We start from the raw sequence: 18,976 nt of genomic DNA, 5'->3' as shown, positions 1-18,976 counted from the left end.
CCATCTGCAATCTGGACCGCGCCATTTGTAAAGCAGACTATAAACCGCTGCGGACCAACTCTATTTGTATGCAAAAGCGATCAATAGTTGGTCTGTTACAGTCTTGTTTCTGCTTTATTTGGACCGCACCACTGCGGATTACATTTGCTGAATGGTAAATAAAAAACGGTACAGTCCGTAGATGAATTTGTCCGCCCCAACCGCTGCAACCATTCACACCATAGTGTAATCGTTTTGTAATGGTTGAATTATTATCCGAATTCAATAATTTATATTTAAATGGTGTGCATGTATCAGACAAAACAACTAATCCAACTAAAAGATATATATATATATATAAAATTATAATATGGACAAACCAAAATTGATAACTTCAAAAAAAACGTATGTCCCATATACTCTTATCGTTCTAAGGTTCCCCCCCCCCCCCCCCCNATTTAGCACTAATAGTATTATTTCCTTTCTTTTGAATATATCAACAAACTTTGGGACATTTTACCCTTAATTGTTTCTGATCCGGAACTCAGAAAAGTTAATTTAAAACTCAAGCTCGTGAATCGTCATCTTGAGAGGCATTTTATTAATGATCGAATTTTTTAAAAGATCACTAATTAAAAGTGTGTACACTTCATTTAGTTTATAGTTATACCACCCACCTCCAATTCTTAAGATTATTTTCTTTGTACAATAGTGCTACGTACATAGGAGCATCTTTGAAATTGTGCTAATCCGAGTCAAAATAAAGGCACATGCTCAATGGACTCATTAGCATTTTTTTAATAAAACTAATAGGTAGTTTCACTATCCTATTTAAATCTAAGAGCATCTTAAATGGTTCTTTATTTTTTTCTTTATAATAGAGATCCTTTATAATATGGGTGAATTTTACTCCAATGGTCCTCTATTTTTACCTCTAAAATAAAGATTGCTATTTTTTCTTCTATTTAGGGCATCTCCAACCCACCTCTATATTTGCTTTTTAACTCTATTTTAGAATAAAATTTACTCCAACTCATCTCTATTTCTACCTCTATAATAGAAATCTATATTTTTCATCTATATATAGAGGAACTCTATTTTTTCCTCTATAATAGAATTGAACTTTTTTATTTATAAAATGGTCCTTGAACTTTTAACACTTTTATATTTATGATCAAAATAAATAAAATATATATTTAAATAATTTAATAATAATTTAATGAAGTTGAGGTTTTGTATTGAACAACACAATACAATACTGAAAGTTTGTAGTAAGATTCAATTCTCTTAAATATTTTAGTTTTTATTCATACCATAATATTATTTTTAATACAACAAAGACTAATTATTTAATATTCTGGTAAATTACTTCCGGATCCACTAATATCCCTAAAAATTTGTCCAATCGAACCAAACGACGTAGATGGAGGAGGAGCGTGATCTCAATGCACCGATTGAAGTTGAAAGAGAAGTTCCACCTCCATGAGTCCAAATGGCGGAAGATGATGATATCCGATTCAAAGAATTTCTAGGTCGATTTAGAAAATCAAAGATAAAGAAGCTCATTTCTCACTTCGAAATGCATTAATTGAGTATTTGTGGGAAAAATACACTAATGTCGATGGTTAAAAAAATCTACTATGTTTTATTATTTTATATGATGCAATGTATTTCTTTTAATAAATGTGATATTTAAATAATATTTATGAATGTTAAAAATTTAAATAATAACATAATTTTATGAAAGTTTCACGAATACTAAAATAAATGGGTTAGTTTGTAACTTTTATAAGTAAAAGGTATTAATAGTAAAATAAAAAAGGAATCTCTATGAAATATTCTTTTTTAGAGGAAAAAATAAAGGTATCTATTGGAGCAAAAGTTACCTCTATTATAGAGTTTCTCTATTTTAGAGGTAAAAATAGGGAAAACTATTGGAAATGGTCTTATAGAAGAGCTCTATTTTTTCTTATAAAAGATTCCTCTATAAATAGAATTGGATTGGAGTAAAATTCACCTTTATTATAAAGATCTCTATTATAGAAGAATAAATAGAGATGGTCAAAGATTAATAGAAAATAATGTTTTTTTAAGCTTTGTTTATTACATGTTTTTAAGTTTTTTTTTTTGTTTTTACCCAACTATTTTAGTACGTCGATGTACATGTAAATCAAAATTTGCTATGACATGATGAAGCGGGTTTAGCCGTTCGGTTCAGGGTTTGTACCGGGAAATCAAATTAAAACTATTTAAACCCACCTCTTCAAAAACCGAAACGTCGGTTCTAAAATTACACGTGTCATCATCTTTTAGGCCTTTCGGATTAATTTATAAATATCGCATTTTTGCTTTCACATTCTGTGCTTCTTCTTCTTCTTCTTCCTCATCCTCATCGTTTCCTCTCGTGTTTGTGTTTTCGACGTAACCATGGATGCCGACACACTCACCGGATTGTTAGAAAACGTCGCCAGAAAATTCCCCGATCGACGAGCTCTCTCTGTGTCTGGTAAATTCGATCTCACTCACGCGCGTCTTAACGATCTAATCGAACGCGCCGCCTCACGTCTCGTCTCCGCCGCTGGCATCAAACCTGGAGATGTCGTCGCTCTCACCTTCCCTAACACCGTCGAGGTAGTCTTTTTTTTATCTTTCTTCCTATTTTTGGATTTTAAAGCTTTGTCTCTGGTTTTATTTTTGCGTGCTGAACAATCTCATGGGAAGCAGAAATGGTGATTTCCAGATTCAGAATTTGATTTCGAATTTTTTTTTTTTGTTAGTTTGTGATAATGTTTTTGGCGGTGATAAGAGCTAGAGCAACGGCGGCGCCGTTAAACGCGGCGTACACAGCGGAGGAATTTGAGTTTTATCTCTCCGATTCGGATTCAAAGCTGTTGTTAACCGCTAAAGAAGGAAACGCACCGGCTCAAGAAGCAGCTTCGAAGCTTAACATCTCTCACATAACCGCTACGTTGGTAGACGCTGGCTCGGACTTGGCTCTGTCCGTGTCGGATTCTGACTCGGTCGTTGACTCAGCGACGGAGCTAGTTAATAGCCCGGACGACGCGGCACTCTTCCTCCACACTTCTGGAACCACGAGCCGTCCCAAGGGTGTACCTCTCACGCAGCTCAATCTAGTTTCATCCGTCAAGAACATTAAATCGGTTTACAAGCTTACTGAGACTGATTCTACGGTGATTGTTCTCCCTCTGTTCCACGTTCATGGACTGTTAGCTGGTTTGCTCAGCTCCCTTGGAGCTGGTGCTGCTGTGACTCTCCCAGCTGTTGGGCGATTCTCAGTTACGACGTTTTGGCCTGACATGAAGAAGTATAACGCTACATGGTATACTGCTGTTCCCACTATTCATCAGATCATATTGGACCGCCACGCCAGCCACCCTGAGCCTGAGTACCCTAAACTCAGGTTCATCAGGAGTTGCAGTGCTTCTTTGGCTCCGGTAAAGCTCTTGTTTCCATCCAGCCAATTTTTATTTATGGAGAAACACATAGTGCAGCACAATGTTGAGTTGCTTGGACTTTCAACATATTTATGGTTTTGTATGTCTTATGGTTTTGTTTAGGTGATATTGTCCAGGCTTGAGGAAGCTTTTGGAGCACCGGTGCTTGAGGCTTATGCAATGACAGAGGCAACCCACTTGATGAGCTCAAACCCCTTACCAGAGGAAGGTCCACACAAGCCTGGGTCTGTTGGGAAACCGGTAGGTCAAGAAATGGCCATCCTTAATGAGAAAGGCGAGATACAAGAGCCAAATAACAAAGGAGAGGTTTGTATAAGAGGGCCAAATGTGACTAAGGGTTACAAGAACAACCCAGAGGCCAACAAGGCAGGTTTCGAGTTTGGGTGGTTCCACACGGGTGATATCGGTTACTTTGATTCCGATGGGTATTTGTCTCTGGTGGGTCGGATCAAAGAGCTTATTAACCGTGGAGGTTAGTCTCATTTACTCTTATGTGATGGCTTTACTGTTCAAAAGTATAGTAGTTTATGGGAAGCGGTTTATATGGGTCAAACTCTGTATTTGCAAAGTCTAAATGGAATGACTAGACTTGTCAAATAAAATCTCAACAAGTTAGAAAGGAGACAAGTCAAAGAAAGAGGCTACTTTGCAGTATCATGTACTTAGGCCTTCTATGTGTACTTACTTACAACCTCTATTTCAGGTGAGAAGATATCGCCAATTGAAGTGGATGCAGTACTCTTAACCCATCCGGACGTTTCCCAGGGAGTTGCTTTCGGTGTTCCTGATGAAAAATATGGCGAAGAGGTAAACCAAACCTTTACTGAAGTTGCTCTAATTTAATTTATCAATTGGTCTCCCTTTTCTACCATTATGCCCTGCATAATTATTAAAACTTTTTGTGAACTTACTTCAGTAATGCTCTTAAGAAACGTAATCAGCTGTTTAATTAGATTGGTTAATAACAGAGTTTTTTCTTGGTTTATCAGATTAATTGTGCGGTGATTCCAAGAGAAGGAACAACTGTGACAGAAGAGGACATTAAAACATTTTGTAAGAAGAATTTGGCAGCTTTCAAGGTGCCAAAGAGAGTGTTCATCACTGATAACCTCCCCAAAACTGCTTCCGGTAAGATTCAGCGCCGCATCGTCGCTCAGCATTTCCTCGAAAAACCCTAAAACACACAACAAAACGCCATCTTGCTCGAATCCTTGATGATGAGTCTTAAAAGTTAGGCAAGTGGATTTGCTTTCTCTATTGGTTCTTGGTTCAAAAGTTACTTTTCATATGTTTTTCATGGTTAAAAGAGCACATGGTGGTGAAGGGTATAGTTAAATTACAAAAGTGGAAATAAAGTTGATAAGAGATTATTGCTGTACAATAAAGGAGAGTTTCTTTTTCTTGGTGTTGTCTTTGCGTCGTTTGTTGAAGATGCCCTTCATCTAATACGTCGTGACCAATTTGACAACTAAAAGCTTGCCAAAACGGATAAAGCTGAATGAGTAATGACAATACACATTTAAGTTCCTTAACACACGTATCTATAATATTTCATGTAAGAAGAGAACAAACCAACTGTTTAGTGGGACAGGTAGGCTTACACAAGTTAAGTCTCTACTCGTGCTATCATCAATATCTTCTTATTATTAGTCGTGCAATATTGGCGTTAGTCATCGGAATCAAACAGTGTATTGCTCAAGCCACCATTTTGCTGTGAAATAGCTGATGTTCATTTGACAAATCTAAAATTTTACCGTTGCATTTCTTTTATAAAAATTATACAGTTTACTTTCTATCACCGATTAGAACTTGCATCGTCGAATTCATTATAGACAATACTACATTGGTTAATATTTTAATACAGTGAAATGAATTTCTACCCAAAAAAAAGGGAAAAGTAAATAAAGATCACACGTTTTCTAGGTACTACTTATACAATTTTGCTGAAAAGTGGTTTTACTCTACAGACCAAAACTTTATACGCCTAACTACTTTACGAACCGGTCTTGTTCTTCTTCCTCCAGTACTTACTCTCCCACTGTTCGATTCTACTAGTCGTACTCTGTCTCCTTTTTAGAACCGAGTAAAACGAAGCCGGATCATAGGGAGGCGGCATGGTGCAAGGACCGGTCTCAGCTGGGTGTTTCACGAGTGACTCCATCATAAACTTCCGCTCATTTCCATCCCTTGGGCATGCCATTGCCTCTGAGCAGAGCTCGATGGAGTTCTGAGGGATCTCGGGTTTAAACCGGAGAAGTTTAGAGTATTGGGTTAAGAGATGGAACATGTAATCGTACACATAGTCCATTTTAAGTTCTTGTTGCACAAACTCACTTGCCTTCTTCCCGATGTCTTGTGCCTGGTAAGACAAAAGAGCGGTGAGAGTATAACATTTGGAGTACCTACACCAGATTCTCAACCACACTCATGAAATGCATTTTAAGGTGCGTCTGATGATATGCAGCTAATAGAGATTAAATCCAGTAAACTAAGCCAAGAGGATTCACTACCTAATGTGTGTTGATTGAAATAAATGGACATGTCTGTGTGTCTGTTCTCAGTGCAGATATTATTAGATTATACCGAGATTGAGAATCAGTTAATACAGCGGCAGTATAATCTAATACTCTTTTTAAGTAAATATCATACCTTTCGCATATGCAAGTTGCCCCAATCAACGGCAAATTTGATGGAGCGGCATTTGTCATCTTCCTTGACGGGCCAGTAATGGTGCCCTGGAAACATACCTCGTGTGAAGAAATCGTAGTAATGAGGTTTCACCATTAATGTCACCGAGTCACAAGCCAGAATGTACTTCTCGCTCACCGACCATGCAGACCCTTCTATGTAAATCTTGTACCTACATAACAATTTGTTTGCATAAGCCACTTCTTAGAACACCAAAAGGAATTGTAAAGGTTCCTCTAATAATTTTATGTGCTAATACTACCTGTGATGACATTGGCTCGCCAAGTCTGAAGTCTTGTAACCTTCCTTTGATTCCTTGACCCAGTCCTACAAAAACACACCAAAGTTAAGCCCATAGAAAAGCATCATATAAACATTCACCGACATCACAACTCCAGAACTCCCAACTGGTTGCACCATAGTACATCAAACGTTAAGAACAATGTGATATCGGCATAGAGTCAAGTACCTGCTTGTACAAACGAGCTTTCCAGTCATACTGCTCAGAGAGATTACACTTCATGAGATCAAGTCTCGTCTCAGCAACCGTAGGATTCCCTTTCCAGTAAGCATAAGGTTCTCTGTCTATCCATTTAGTCCTCTGGTTCCCTTCATTAAGGTCTTTCAATAGACTCTCCCATGGCTTTATATTCACCTCAGCCCTACAAAACCAATGCAATTCTCATCTCTAACCTATGCATTCAACATTCTCTAAACAACTCTCACAGCTATTTCTTAACCTACCAAGTAAATTCACTATAGGATTCCATTTTTGTCAAATCTAAACCTACAGTGGTGAAGCAATTACCATCCCCAATAGGACCAATCGGGAAACACAATGTCGAGCGTCTCGTTGTTAGCACAGTACCGGAACAACGGCGGCGGCGAAGGTTGATCAACTCCGGCATATTCAGCAGCCTTCACCACCGGCCAATCAACGCAGTCAAACATGAGCTCTAGATCCGGAATCTTTCCCGGATATCTCCGTAATAGCTGAACGAAGCCCCAGATCGTGAACACATCTCTCGTCTGAAAAGCCTCACGAAACTTCTCGACGTAGATCCTCCCGTCGATGATCGCTAACCGGAAAATCGCCGTCGCATTGGCTCGCTCCAAGGCTTCCCTCGTGATCCCGGTCTTCTCCCACGGCCGTAGATCCTCGTGAATCCATCGGAAATAGTCTGGACACGTGGCGGACGGAGAACGATCTGATTCGTCTTCTCCGGCGTTGGATCGGTAACTCGTCGGATAACTGTTCCTTGGGCAGGTAACAGTGCCGTTGCCGGAGAAAGCGGCGCAGTTTAGCGTGAACTCTTTAATTGGTTTTTCCGTAATTAGCTTAGTCGACTGAGGGTATTTTGGGGATTCCGTAGCTTCTCTCTGAGTCACGGTCACCGTTTCTTTCTCTATCAGAACCTACAAAACGAAGCCGTTTAGCAAAAATGAGATGGGTTAGTTATTGACTAAAGACAATCACGTGAGATTAGTAAAGCTCCTGTGCAAAACACGTGTTGAACTCTCCGTGAACTTGTTTGACAAAAAGTGATGGTGACGCAAGAAATTAGGCGCGAAAGAGTTTTTTTTTAGCACCACGACTAATTTACCAAAGTCCGACGTGGCAAAAAAAATATCGTGTTGAGCAAAACGACAAGAAGGAGCGTCGTTTTTGATGTAATAGAACAAGAAATCTTATTATAGTAAGTGATTTGAGCGTACGGAGGGGTCGAGAAGGAGGCGCGTGGAGAGGAACGCGCCGAGGAGGAGGAAGAGGAAGAGAGAGAAGAAGGCGTAGGATCGGTTGGAAGCACCGGTGCCGGTTTTGACAAGTGGAGACCAGATGGTGTCGAAATTACGAGAATGGGTTGCTCCAGAGACATACGACGGCGAGTTCCTCATCATTGCTCCTCCTTGCTGTTGCATGCCAAATTTGATTTGATAAATCAATCAACGAAACGAAAGATGAAGAAGAGAGAGGTGAGAGGTAAGAGAGAGAAAAAGAGAGTTTTTTTTGTTGTGTGAGAAAAGGAAAGGACAGAGAATCATGTGAACCAGAACAAGAAAAGGTTTGGTTTATTTAAAAACTAAACTAAACTAACTCTTTTAATGTTTGCAAGACTTCTGAAGGTTGTATACTATTTGTATACCTCGAAAAAGGAATAAATGTTTAAAGTTTCTAGGTGAAATGGGAGACATATAAGTACAATTCGTCTAAATGTTTTCTTTCTTTTTTTTACTAGAAAATGCTTTTTTTATAAAAATGTTTAGATCGTAAACAAACAAAACAAAAAACAGAAAACAAAAACGATGGAGTGTGTGGCCAGTGCCGGCCGAGAGGGGAAGCAACCCAAGCAAAGGATTGGGGTCCCAAATTTTTTCATTTTTTTTTCTTTAGTAATTAAGGCCTTTTTTAAGTTTTATTTGATTAAGTCTCTAGAAAAAATGCTCAATTTTATACAAAATAAATAAATTTTGTCCCAAAAATCAGATTTTAGTATGAATTTGGTTCAAAAAAATTAACTTTTGGTCTGAATCTATTAAAATTAGGTCCAATTTTTTTTTCTTTAGTATAAGAGGTAAAAAAAAATTTGTTCTAAAGTCTCCAAACTGGATTGTGCATAGGGCATCCGATTATACCGGATCGGCACTGTGTGTGGCAAAACGCACTTGGAGAAGTTAATTTAATTGTAAGATTTTAAAATGTATGATTCAATAAAATTCTTCAAAAGTAGTACTAGATAAGATTAGGTGAATTTCGGGAAAATAACAAAAACAGTGTAAACGTCTATAAGGCCTATAGGTCGACGCCAAACTCCGAGACCAAGCCCAAGCCCGAATTAAACGTTTGTATAATTTGACTAGGCTTAAGATCAGAAGATCATCATATCGTAATTATTTATTTCAAAGTTCAAACCGATCAAATAATAGACCTAGCCCGTAGGTTATAGGGTCATGTACTCATATACCTTTCCCGGTTTAGGTTCATACTTAAACATCAATTTTTTTTCTAAAAAGTGGCAACAACTAACAAACCGAGCATTATTTGGACCACAATAAAGCAAAATTGGATTGGAGTACTACTACACATGTGGTCATTTCGAGAAAATGGACCAATGTTGTTTACCACCTTTTTTTAAGTGATTTTGTTTTAATATCATATAGTACTGTCGACGATCTGGTTACGACATGACATTTACATTGTAGAGCTGTCTTGGTCGGAGTTCACTGTTAATAAAGGGTTCGCGGAAGCCTTGATATATCAGAAATAGTCAAATACTAGTGTTTAAGTGAGGTATTATTTATGTTTGAATATTCAGAACTAATTTCAAAGTTAATGGATCATTAGGTCTCATATATTTAGGAAATTTTTGTACTCCGCACTTGCAAATATCACATCATCTTCTTGGATCTTCTTCTTAAACAGAATGATGAAGAGAAAAGCAAATAAATCGAATTATGGATTAACAAATCTTTTTAGGAGTGCCCTCCCTCTTTGACATTTTTTGAATTAAAGCTCATGCTTAATAACTATCCATGTCCATACCTTTAATCACAACTTTATATAAAAAATGAGACTATACGCTCTTGCTTTTTTACATTCTTTCACAAAAAGTTGAATAGTTTTATTATGAGGTAAAACTAAAATAGTATCAATGAAAGTCAAGTATCTAAAATTTTAAACCCTCATCGTCAAGAACTTTAAATTGAGTTAATCGAAACCCTCTTTGATACGTAATTTTACTTCATCGAATCATGCTGCCTCCAAGAAATTGCATTTAATTTAATAAAACTCAATAAACCAAAAAGGATAATATAGTTTATAGGTTTCTCGTTTTTTGTTATTTTCTAAATAAGATTTTTCAATTATTTGAACGACATTATTTCATTTCTAAAGTATATACTATTAAAACATGATAAGATATTTGAACTAAAAAAAAAAGTGATGGGTTCACAAAAGCTTTGCATAAATCCGGATTTTCATTATCTGCTTTATAGTAGGGACTGTTTTCTTGTTCCATTAATCAATATCAACTAATAAACCATTTATAAAATATTGCGATGCCTAACTAATATTAGAAAGTAATATTAATTACAAGAGATTGGAAGAGAGTGAGAGCGATATGATTTGGGGGCAGAGAAGAAAACCGAAAGCTCACACTCACACCTTTTCTGTTTCTATTTCACGCGTGCTGTGTTCTTCCTTTGTCTCCCTATTTCACAACCCAAGAACCCTTTCCATTATAACATATACTATAATAAAATACGAATATACTAATCTGTATTCACAGTGCATATACAGAATCCACCTATATATATAGGCATACACACTTAGGAGCCTTTGAGCACACTGCTTCATTCTCTAGAACTAAGTATTATAAGCTTGAACTGAGTTGATAAGATCATGTCTGTGAGTATCTATGTCACTCCTTTCTTCTTACTTATTGTCATTCGATTATATAATCCATATATGTATAGCTGAAATGTGAGTTTGTAGATGGCAGTGGAGATAAGAGTTCCAAACTTGGATTGTGAAGGATGTGCTTCTAAGCTTAGGAAGACTCTGCTCAAGCTTAAAGGTATTGAAAGCTTTTGCGTTTTAGTATGTTTCTTTTGGCTCAATCTAAGTAGTGAGAGTGCTCGCTCATACGGATTTTGGTTTGTTTTGAGTTTTGACTATTAAAAACAATACATGAATCGTTGTAACGTCGGTTCTCATTGTATTTGTGATTTTAATCAATATCTTACATATTCAAACCAATTTAAGTTTTAGATTTGTTTAGTTTGATATGTTTTTGTTTTGTTTTCTTAGATTTTAAGAACAGATTAATTAAGTTTAGCAAAATTAAGATTAGAGTTTGGTTCATATATCTGAATTTAAACATCTCAGCCGAATCTTAAACCATAATGAACCGATTAATATCAACATCAACTTCCGGTTACTTCGCATGGTCAGATTTTTTAATTAATTTCTCTGGTTATTATTGGTTTACATGCAGGAGTGGAAGAAGTAGAAGTGGAGATGGAAACCCAAAAAGTGACAGCTCGAGGATACCGGTTAGAGGAGAAGAAGGTACTGAAAGCGGTACGACGAGCCGGTAAAGCGGCTGAACTGTGGCCATACCGGTTAGGTAATAGCCATTTTGCTTCTTTCTACAAATATCCTTCTTATGTGACCAACCACTATTACTCTGACGCACACCGTACGGATCCCACCGGTGGTGTCCACACTTTCTTCCACACTCCTGCGGTTTACTCTGTTGCCGTGGCCGGCGATGAGATCGCGGCTTCGATGTTTAGCGATGATAATCCCCATGCTTGTACCATTATGTAATCTTTTTTTTTTTTTAAGTATACAAAATATGTTTTCAGTGCATCTTCCATGTCCAGCTTTGATTTGATGTGTTTGTTTTTGTATAACTAATGTTGGAATGAGAAAGTAAAGTATATGTTGTTTTGAGTAAATAGAGTGAATAAATTGGATCACAACACATGAACTAAACAAATATTATCCGATTCGAAATCTGTTTTCAAACGAAATTAGACTGAAAAATATACGATCAATAACAAAATCGGGGAAATTGCCAAAACAAATGACACTAAAAGCAATAAGTAAAATATGGTAAATTGACAAAATCAATTTTCTTTATAGAAACTAATTAATTCTATTTAAATTTTTTATTACTAGCAAATTTATTTTCTATATATAAGTCGCAAAATAAAAAAAATAGAAAAAGCAATATTAAACTGTATACACTGAAAAATAAACAATTAGTTAAATTAAATAATTATATATCAAACAAAACAATAATAGTATTATTTTAAATAAAAAAAAAATATTCTGATTAATTATATATTATATAAACAATTATAATTCATAATTTTAGTGTTTTATCCTGATGAAATTATAATACTTTAAGAATAATTGTATCACCGCTTAAATATTAAAAAAATATTAAAAATTAAAAATATATAGTTTTATTACTAAATTAATTACCGCTAAATCAAACATCATTAAAAATAAAATTAAATAATTGTTCTGTGGTGTATCACAGGTTAAATTCTAGTCTATATTAACATTTTTGAAGTACATTTTGTGTTATGCTTTTTTAGTTTTGTTTATTTAAAAAGTTATTTACAACATTAACCCTTAAAAATTTCATAACTAACATTACTCCAGATTTTGTTTCCTAAATATTTTACATTTCATTCAACTAAAAAAATTACATTAATAAATATGGAAATAGAAACTTTCATACATTTAACCACACATTCTGTTGTGTTTTGAAAATATATGAATCATTCGCAAACAAAGAAAACAACAATTTGATTCTCATTTTATTTTCTAAAACCTGTGAGTTTTGATTCTTAACATAAGAAAAACTTCGATTGACATTTATTTAAATATCATAATTAACATATATAAACATAATAAAAATTTAATTATTACGAATATGTAAAATTAAAAATAGTCTAAAATACTATATAATGTGGTTATATAGTAGATAAGTTATAAAGAGGACATGTTGGAATTCATAAAATATTATTAAATTTTTGTTAACACGAGTTAAATTCTCACTTAATTATTTATAAATACTACTATTAGAATATTTGACATAAAATTAAGTTGATTTAACTAAGATTGTATAAAATAATTAAATCATTAAGAAAAATGTGACTTAATCACAGCGTATAAATTACTGATTATGTATTTAGATCCCTTATTTTTTGTTATAATAATTAAAAATCAAAATAGAATATCAAACACTAAACAAAACAAACTAAATATAACAAACAAATGGTCATGAAGTGTGTTGCGGGTTAAAAAAATAATATAAATATTTAGCCGCACAACAATCGGAAAATTTAGTTATTATTCTATTTACAAAACATCCAATATTTAACAAATAAATACAATATAAAATGGATTTAATTCTAGTGTGCCCCTATCTCAAAAATATTTTTCTCGTTTCCCCTCCTATAATAACTTATTTATTTTCTATTTTATTTTAATGAAAAAAATTGGTGAAAGACCATAAAACTTGTAGAAATTTCTTTAATTATTGACCCAACCAGTTTAATTCGGATTATCCACTTGTTACACCCGTTATCCATTAAAATCGGATCTAAACTTTATCTTCTTTCTCTCGATTCTTTCTTTCTTCTCCGGTGAACCAAATTTTTTTTAACAATCTCTCCTTTCTTCTCTGGTCAAAATCCCATATGTTTTCTCACAATCTTAATCAAATATGATATATTTCTCCATTTTCTTCTCTCTTTCAAAGATAAATCTCTAAAATCTCATCTGAAATTAGGGTTTGTAAACTATGATTTAAATTCAAAATTAGAGTCAAAATCTCTCAAAATTCTGTGTTTCTTTTGTTAATCCCACCTATATCAATACCACCCAAAACGTGAAACAGTATAAATTGTGAGAAAAGGAGAAAGAACAATCCTCCAGAATGAAATTTTGGTTGGTTTTTGTGTAGGAGCGGAACAGAGACCTTTGTGTTTTGGTACAAATAAGTTTTCTTGTACAACGATGGATACAACTATGGGTATAATACAACTAGTCATCACGAGGTGGCTGGTAAAGAAGATGAAGCAGCAACTAGAGAAGAGGCTGATGAAGCTTCGACAAATGCAGTAGCAGGAAATTATGAGGTGGCTAGTGAAAAAGATGAAACTAAAACAGGGGAAGAAACTGATGAGATGGAAACTGAAAATATAAGCGGTGGATGAACGTTGGTGAAGCTGAAGACTTGTACTAAAAAAATGAATAACATGCCAACCTTCAAAATACCTTAAAAGTCTGTATACAAAGGAAAATAGGGGAAAAAAGAAAGGTAAACCTGCAAAGTAATGTGTGTGCAACTCATGATAGATTATTGTTGGTATTTTTTTGTAATGGATTAATGTTGGTACTTTTTTTGGTTGACGTTAGTTTAGATGTTTGGATGCTATTTAGATGTTTTTGGTACTGATATTTTTAGGTGCAACTGAGATATTTTAGATACAACTGGGATATTTTAGGTACAACTAAGACCATTTAATAAAAATGAGTTATCGAAATTTATTTAAAATGTGTATTAAAAGTGAATTTTGAATGGATTAACAAAAAAATTATGTAAAAAATGAATTAAAATGAAATTGATAAATTAAATATGGATGAAAATGAATCTCATTTAACTCATTTACCGCATGTTTTAAATGGTAAGTGAAAATAATAATAAAATGAATCTCATTTAACACATGTTTTGAAAAATAATAAAATTTTGTCAAATTTTTCATGTAATTGTACTTCAAACCTATAGTTGTACAAGCATGAACATAGTTGTACATTACTACTTTTATCTTATTACAAGTAGTACCTTATAATAAATTAAATTTTTATAGTTGTACTTTTCATATTAGGTAATTATAATACATTTAATACAATTTCAGAAGATAATATGTCTAAAAAAACTAATTTACATGTTTTGACATAATTACTTGGATGGAAATAGCAAAGTGACTATCAAAGTATTAGGAATATTTGCTCTATGTAGGACCATCAAAGTGACCATAAAATTTACATGGTCAAAGTGACCATAATATTTGCTCTATAGTTGTTTTGTGTATGTTTGTATTCACTAACATATAAATAGATGGATTTAGTTGAATTTTAATTTGTAGTACTTATAAAGTTCATAGTTGTACCGTAGTTGTACCACGAGTATGAAAATTGTCGAGTTTTAAATTAAACGTAGGTGTACCCTATAGTTGTACATGTTACAGTTAGTTGTACCGTAACTGCAGAAATCAATCTTGCAACCAAAAACAGAACAATCGAGTCTTATAACCAAATACAAAACAAAAACTGTTACGTACATCACTTACATAGAAACTAATCACGGAAAATTGTTATGATATCATAACAAATACAAGGTTTTGCATTTGAAATCAACTCCTCCGCATTACAAATTCCTGCAACTTTACCAACTTCACAAGCTTCACCAACTCGATTTTGTTCACACCCTTGATTTTGTTCGTCATCTTTATCCAGCTCGATATGCACTACATTAAATTCAGTTTGATTCCATTCTAGATAACACAAAAGATCATCATCATCAAAGATATATATTTAATCAGCCAATGCAGAATAAGTAACATGCTCAATAAGTGCTTTCATCAAAAGAGCGTGACGAACATCTTCTCTTGAAATCCATAGTACCAGTTCTTGCTTTTTTCAGTTGTCCCAATTGTACCAGTTAATATATGTTTTACCTATATCTGCAGAAACGAGAAAACCTAATTTCTATCTAGTTCGATTCAACCACTAGCTACATAAATTATAAACGTAATTTGACTCTAATAGACTTGAACAAAAGAGAATTAACAAGATTTACCCAATAAGCATAAAAGGATCGAGCTTCAATGGTGGAAGTTTTGTCTTTTGTGGGTTGTGGGTCGAATGATTTTGAATTGGAGAAATATATGAGTTGTGATTGGTTAGTTTTTTGTTTTTGTTTTTTTAATATATTCAATTATCTCTAGTTTATTTAAATAATACAAAAATAAAAAGGGCAAAATTGAGAATTATAATTATTGTGAAAGTACAGAGGTATGTAGAATTAAAGTGGATAATATAGAAAAGAATTTTTGAGATAGGGATACACCAGAATTAAATCCATATAAAATAGAGAAATACCCTATAATAGCACACTTTTAAGTTTTTCTTCCAAAATTAGCACACATGATCAAATTTTCCAAAACTAGCATTTGTATATTGAGATTATTATTTAATTTAAATAACAAATTGTTTTTTTTTAAAATCAAATTGACGATCTTAGATCTCCAAGCTCCAGCGAAACTTGCGGTGAAGATTTTGAACTCAGATTTTCATATCTTTTCAATTAAGTGTCAAAATCGATCGATGAAACCAATACAATAAAATCCACATCAATAACATCTTCACTCACCAGATTCCGATCGAAGATAAGAGTTTAATTAAGCTACGACACTTCTGTCATCTATGATAGTGAATACGGCGACGGAGAATCCTTCGAGTACAATTACGATGGATGATTTGGGGAAAGTATCAGCGGTTTTGTTTGATATGGACAATGACGGTGTGCTTTGTAACAGTGATGAGCTTTACACTTTCCTTCGTTGATGTTTTTTGCTTAGATGGGAGTTAAAGTCATTGTGGATGATTTAATTCCTCTTACAGGAACAAGTAAAAAGCTTTGGTTAATCAATTTTTGAATCTGTTTTCATGTTAATGTGTGTTTAGACTGATTTTGTTGATTTTTTGGGTTGGGCAATGCACACCTAAAGCCATGTCATAAAGTTGTATCTGACTATCTGAGCGTTCAGGTTGCAACAGAGATGCTTATGATGTTTTAAGGAAAACCATCCTTAATTTAAAAAGATCCTTCCTAAACATCATTCAATCATTTGAGAATTGGTGTTCTGTAGAAGATTGTTGAGTGGAGAAAGATGAGGAAACGATTTATAAGAGTAAGAGAAGTTCATCATTGTCATTGGTTTCAATGTCGTCGACTTCTTTGGCTTGTAGTTTGCAGGTTTGGCACTAGTGCAAAATTAACAATTTTAAACTTGAATATATTATGACCATCCTACTTCATTGTGATCTCGCATCTCCGTTTAAGGTGTCAATCATATTTAAACTTGAAGAACCTACAACTAGATTTTGCTACAGTTTTTCAGAGACATACAACCTGCAAATTCAAGTGATTGATGATATACATGATGACAAATATTTCAAGAACAAAGCAGAGTTGATGATGAAGATAGGAAAATGGGCACTTAAGTGGAAGTTTGAGTTCGTCATTATGGAAGGTCTTCCTAAAATTCAAGAACATCTTCCTAAAAGCTATTGAATCATTCCTAATTTTTTAAAAAATGTGTTTTTAAATCTCTTTATATGTGTTTTGCTTTATTGTATCACATATTACTTCATTAGTGATGTATAATGATTTGATTATGTGCGCATATTGGTGTTTTACAATAAAGGTAGCAAATAGAAATATCCAACATGATGTTTTAGGAAGATCTTCCTAAACGTCAATAAATTCTTCCTAAATTTCAAGGAGTTCTTGCTAAACGTCAATGACTCCTTCCTAATGCTCTTTTTTTTCTTTTCATGACGGTCTCCCTGAAATTCAAGAACATCATGTATTGCATTAGATGCACTGATTATGAGAACAATTTCACAACTACTGCAATACTGCTACTATCTTGTAATCAGAAGCTAACTAAAGCAAATCTTGAATTACATACTATTATCTCCCCAATTAAGAGAATTATAAGATAAACTCCAACAAGCAATGATCAATCCCCATTTCATGCAATAAAAATGAAAACAGGGAATATGTTTCATGAAAGTCTTTCTGAATTTGCAACAATGTTTCCTGAATTTTCAAATGTGACTAAGAAACACATCAATACACAAGCAACAAACAATAAACAAGACACAAGCAACAATCAATAATGATGACAACATATTATACATAAGAGATAAGACAACTGAGTTCTTTTTTAAAAATGTTGTATGATGGGCAATGTTCAAATCCTGTGGCAATCACACTTTAAATTTATCATTAGGTAGTATATAAATCTAACAACACAAAGATAGAAGCTTAATTGATGGTGCATGCTAGGGCTAACTCAGCTCCAACATCATCTCAATAAGTAACAAGAACATCCAATTTCAAGACTCGTCGCAAATATACTTACAATAAACTTGTTCTTACAAAACTAAAACGACCAAGTCAAGTAGACTAATATAAATTATTTTACAGTCAACAATAACTTGATTCTTTAATTTCTGCAACAAATTCAAGTAAGAAAGAACGAGACTTCCATAATCAATAATCCTAATCACACACACATAAAAATTACAACTGCAAATCATACACACATAAAACCAACACTGAATCATCTCAAGTTCTGATTTGTTTTGATTTGTTTATGTCCTCAAATACTAGCCTAACTAAATTGATAAGAATATGGTGATTTAGGTTTTTAGGGATTTGGAAAAGTCAAAATCACATACATATAAAAGTTACAATGCTTACAATTTCTACAATAAAAGAAGAATAGCAAGTGAAAATGGATATAAAGCTTACACTAGGAAGACCAGATGATGAACAGTGACACAAAGACGAATAAGATGATCGGGGAAGAAGAAGAATCATGAATCTGATACGTGAACGTGATACCACCGTTGATTGACCGACGATGATACACCGACCGATGATGACTCACCTCCGATTCAGATCTGATTGGGTTCGTCAGTGGTACATCGTTTGCATTTGGTTTTGGAATCGACGGAGAGGGAGGAGTGAGAGAGAACACGGTGGTTACAATGTCACGATTTTGTTTCAGATGTAAGAGAGGTTATTGTTTTAATTTTTTAATATTTTATTTTAAATGATATACAAATTTGTGCTAAATTTGGAATATTTGAATGTGTGTGCTAGTTTTGGAACAAAAACTTAAATGTGTGCTATTTTTGTCAATTGCCCTATAAAATATAAATTATAATAAAAATTATATGTCTGCAGTAGTGTCTGCAGATTAAAATCTAGTAATGATATAAAATTGCCCACAGAAAAAACATATAAATATAAATAAACCTAGCGGGAAATTATCTAGGGATATGTTACGTGTGAGTGACGTTCTTTTTTTATTATTTAATCTCTACGTGTCATCGATTGTGTTGTACTCATCTGTATTCGATCTGCTAATTGTGTAATGTTTTTGTGGTCCTCTCTTAATTACTTCGATCTCATGTGTTGTGCTAGCTCATTCGTTATTGCGTTTATTCCGAG

At 34.0% G+C, this 18,976-nt stretch overlaps 3 protein-coding genes across 3 annotated transcripts; 2 read left to right on the top strand and 1 right to left on the bottom strand.

The window, feature by feature from the left end:
* LOC104791123 (oxalate--CoA ligase) lies at positions 2,322–4,901 on the top strand. The gene is made up of 5 exons (XM_010516933.2): positions 2,322–2,610; positions 2,757–3,434; positions 3,558–3,927; positions 4,159–4,262; positions 4,445–4,901. The coding sequence occupies exons 1-5, from the start codon at positions 2,407–2,409 to the stop codon at positions 4,631–4,633; spliced, it is 1,545 nt and encodes a 514-aa protein (XP_010515235.1). The 5' UTR covers positions 2,322–2,406; the 3' UTR covers positions 4,634–4,901.
* Positions 5,256–8,317, bottom strand: LOC104791122 (O-glucosyltransferase rumi homolog). Its single transcript, XM_010516932.2, has 6 exons — positions 7,860–8,317; positions 6,952–7,559; positions 6,613–6,805; positions 6,406–6,470; positions 6,105–6,315; positions 5,256–5,814 (listed from the first exon to the last, which is right to left on the bottom strand). Exons 1-6 carry the CDS (start codon positions 8,061–8,063, stop codon positions 5,449–5,451), a joined length of 1,647 nt encoding a protein of 548 aa, XP_010515234.1. The 5' UTR covers positions 8,064–8,317; the 3' UTR covers positions 5,256–5,448.
* LOC104791121 (heavy metal-associated isoprenylated plant protein 27-like) lies at positions 10,266–11,603 on the top strand. Its single transcript, XM_010516931.2, has 3 exons — positions 10,266–10,548; positions 10,636–10,717; positions 11,138–11,603. The coding sequence occupies exons 1-3, from the start codon at positions 10,543–10,545 to the stop codon at positions 11,470–11,472; spliced, it is 423 nt and encodes a 140-aa protein (XP_010515233.1). The 5' UTR covers positions 10,266–10,542; the 3' UTR covers positions 11,473–11,603.

Source organism: Camelina sativa, chromosome 6, assembly GCF_000633955.1.
Source record: "Camelina sativa cultivar DH55 chromosome 6, Cs, whole genome shotgun sequence".
NCBI lineage: Eukaryota > Viridiplantae > Streptophyta > Magnoliopsida > Brassicales > Brassicaceae > Camelina > Camelina sativa.
This window is presented reverse-complemented; position numbering and strand designations above follow the sequence as displayed.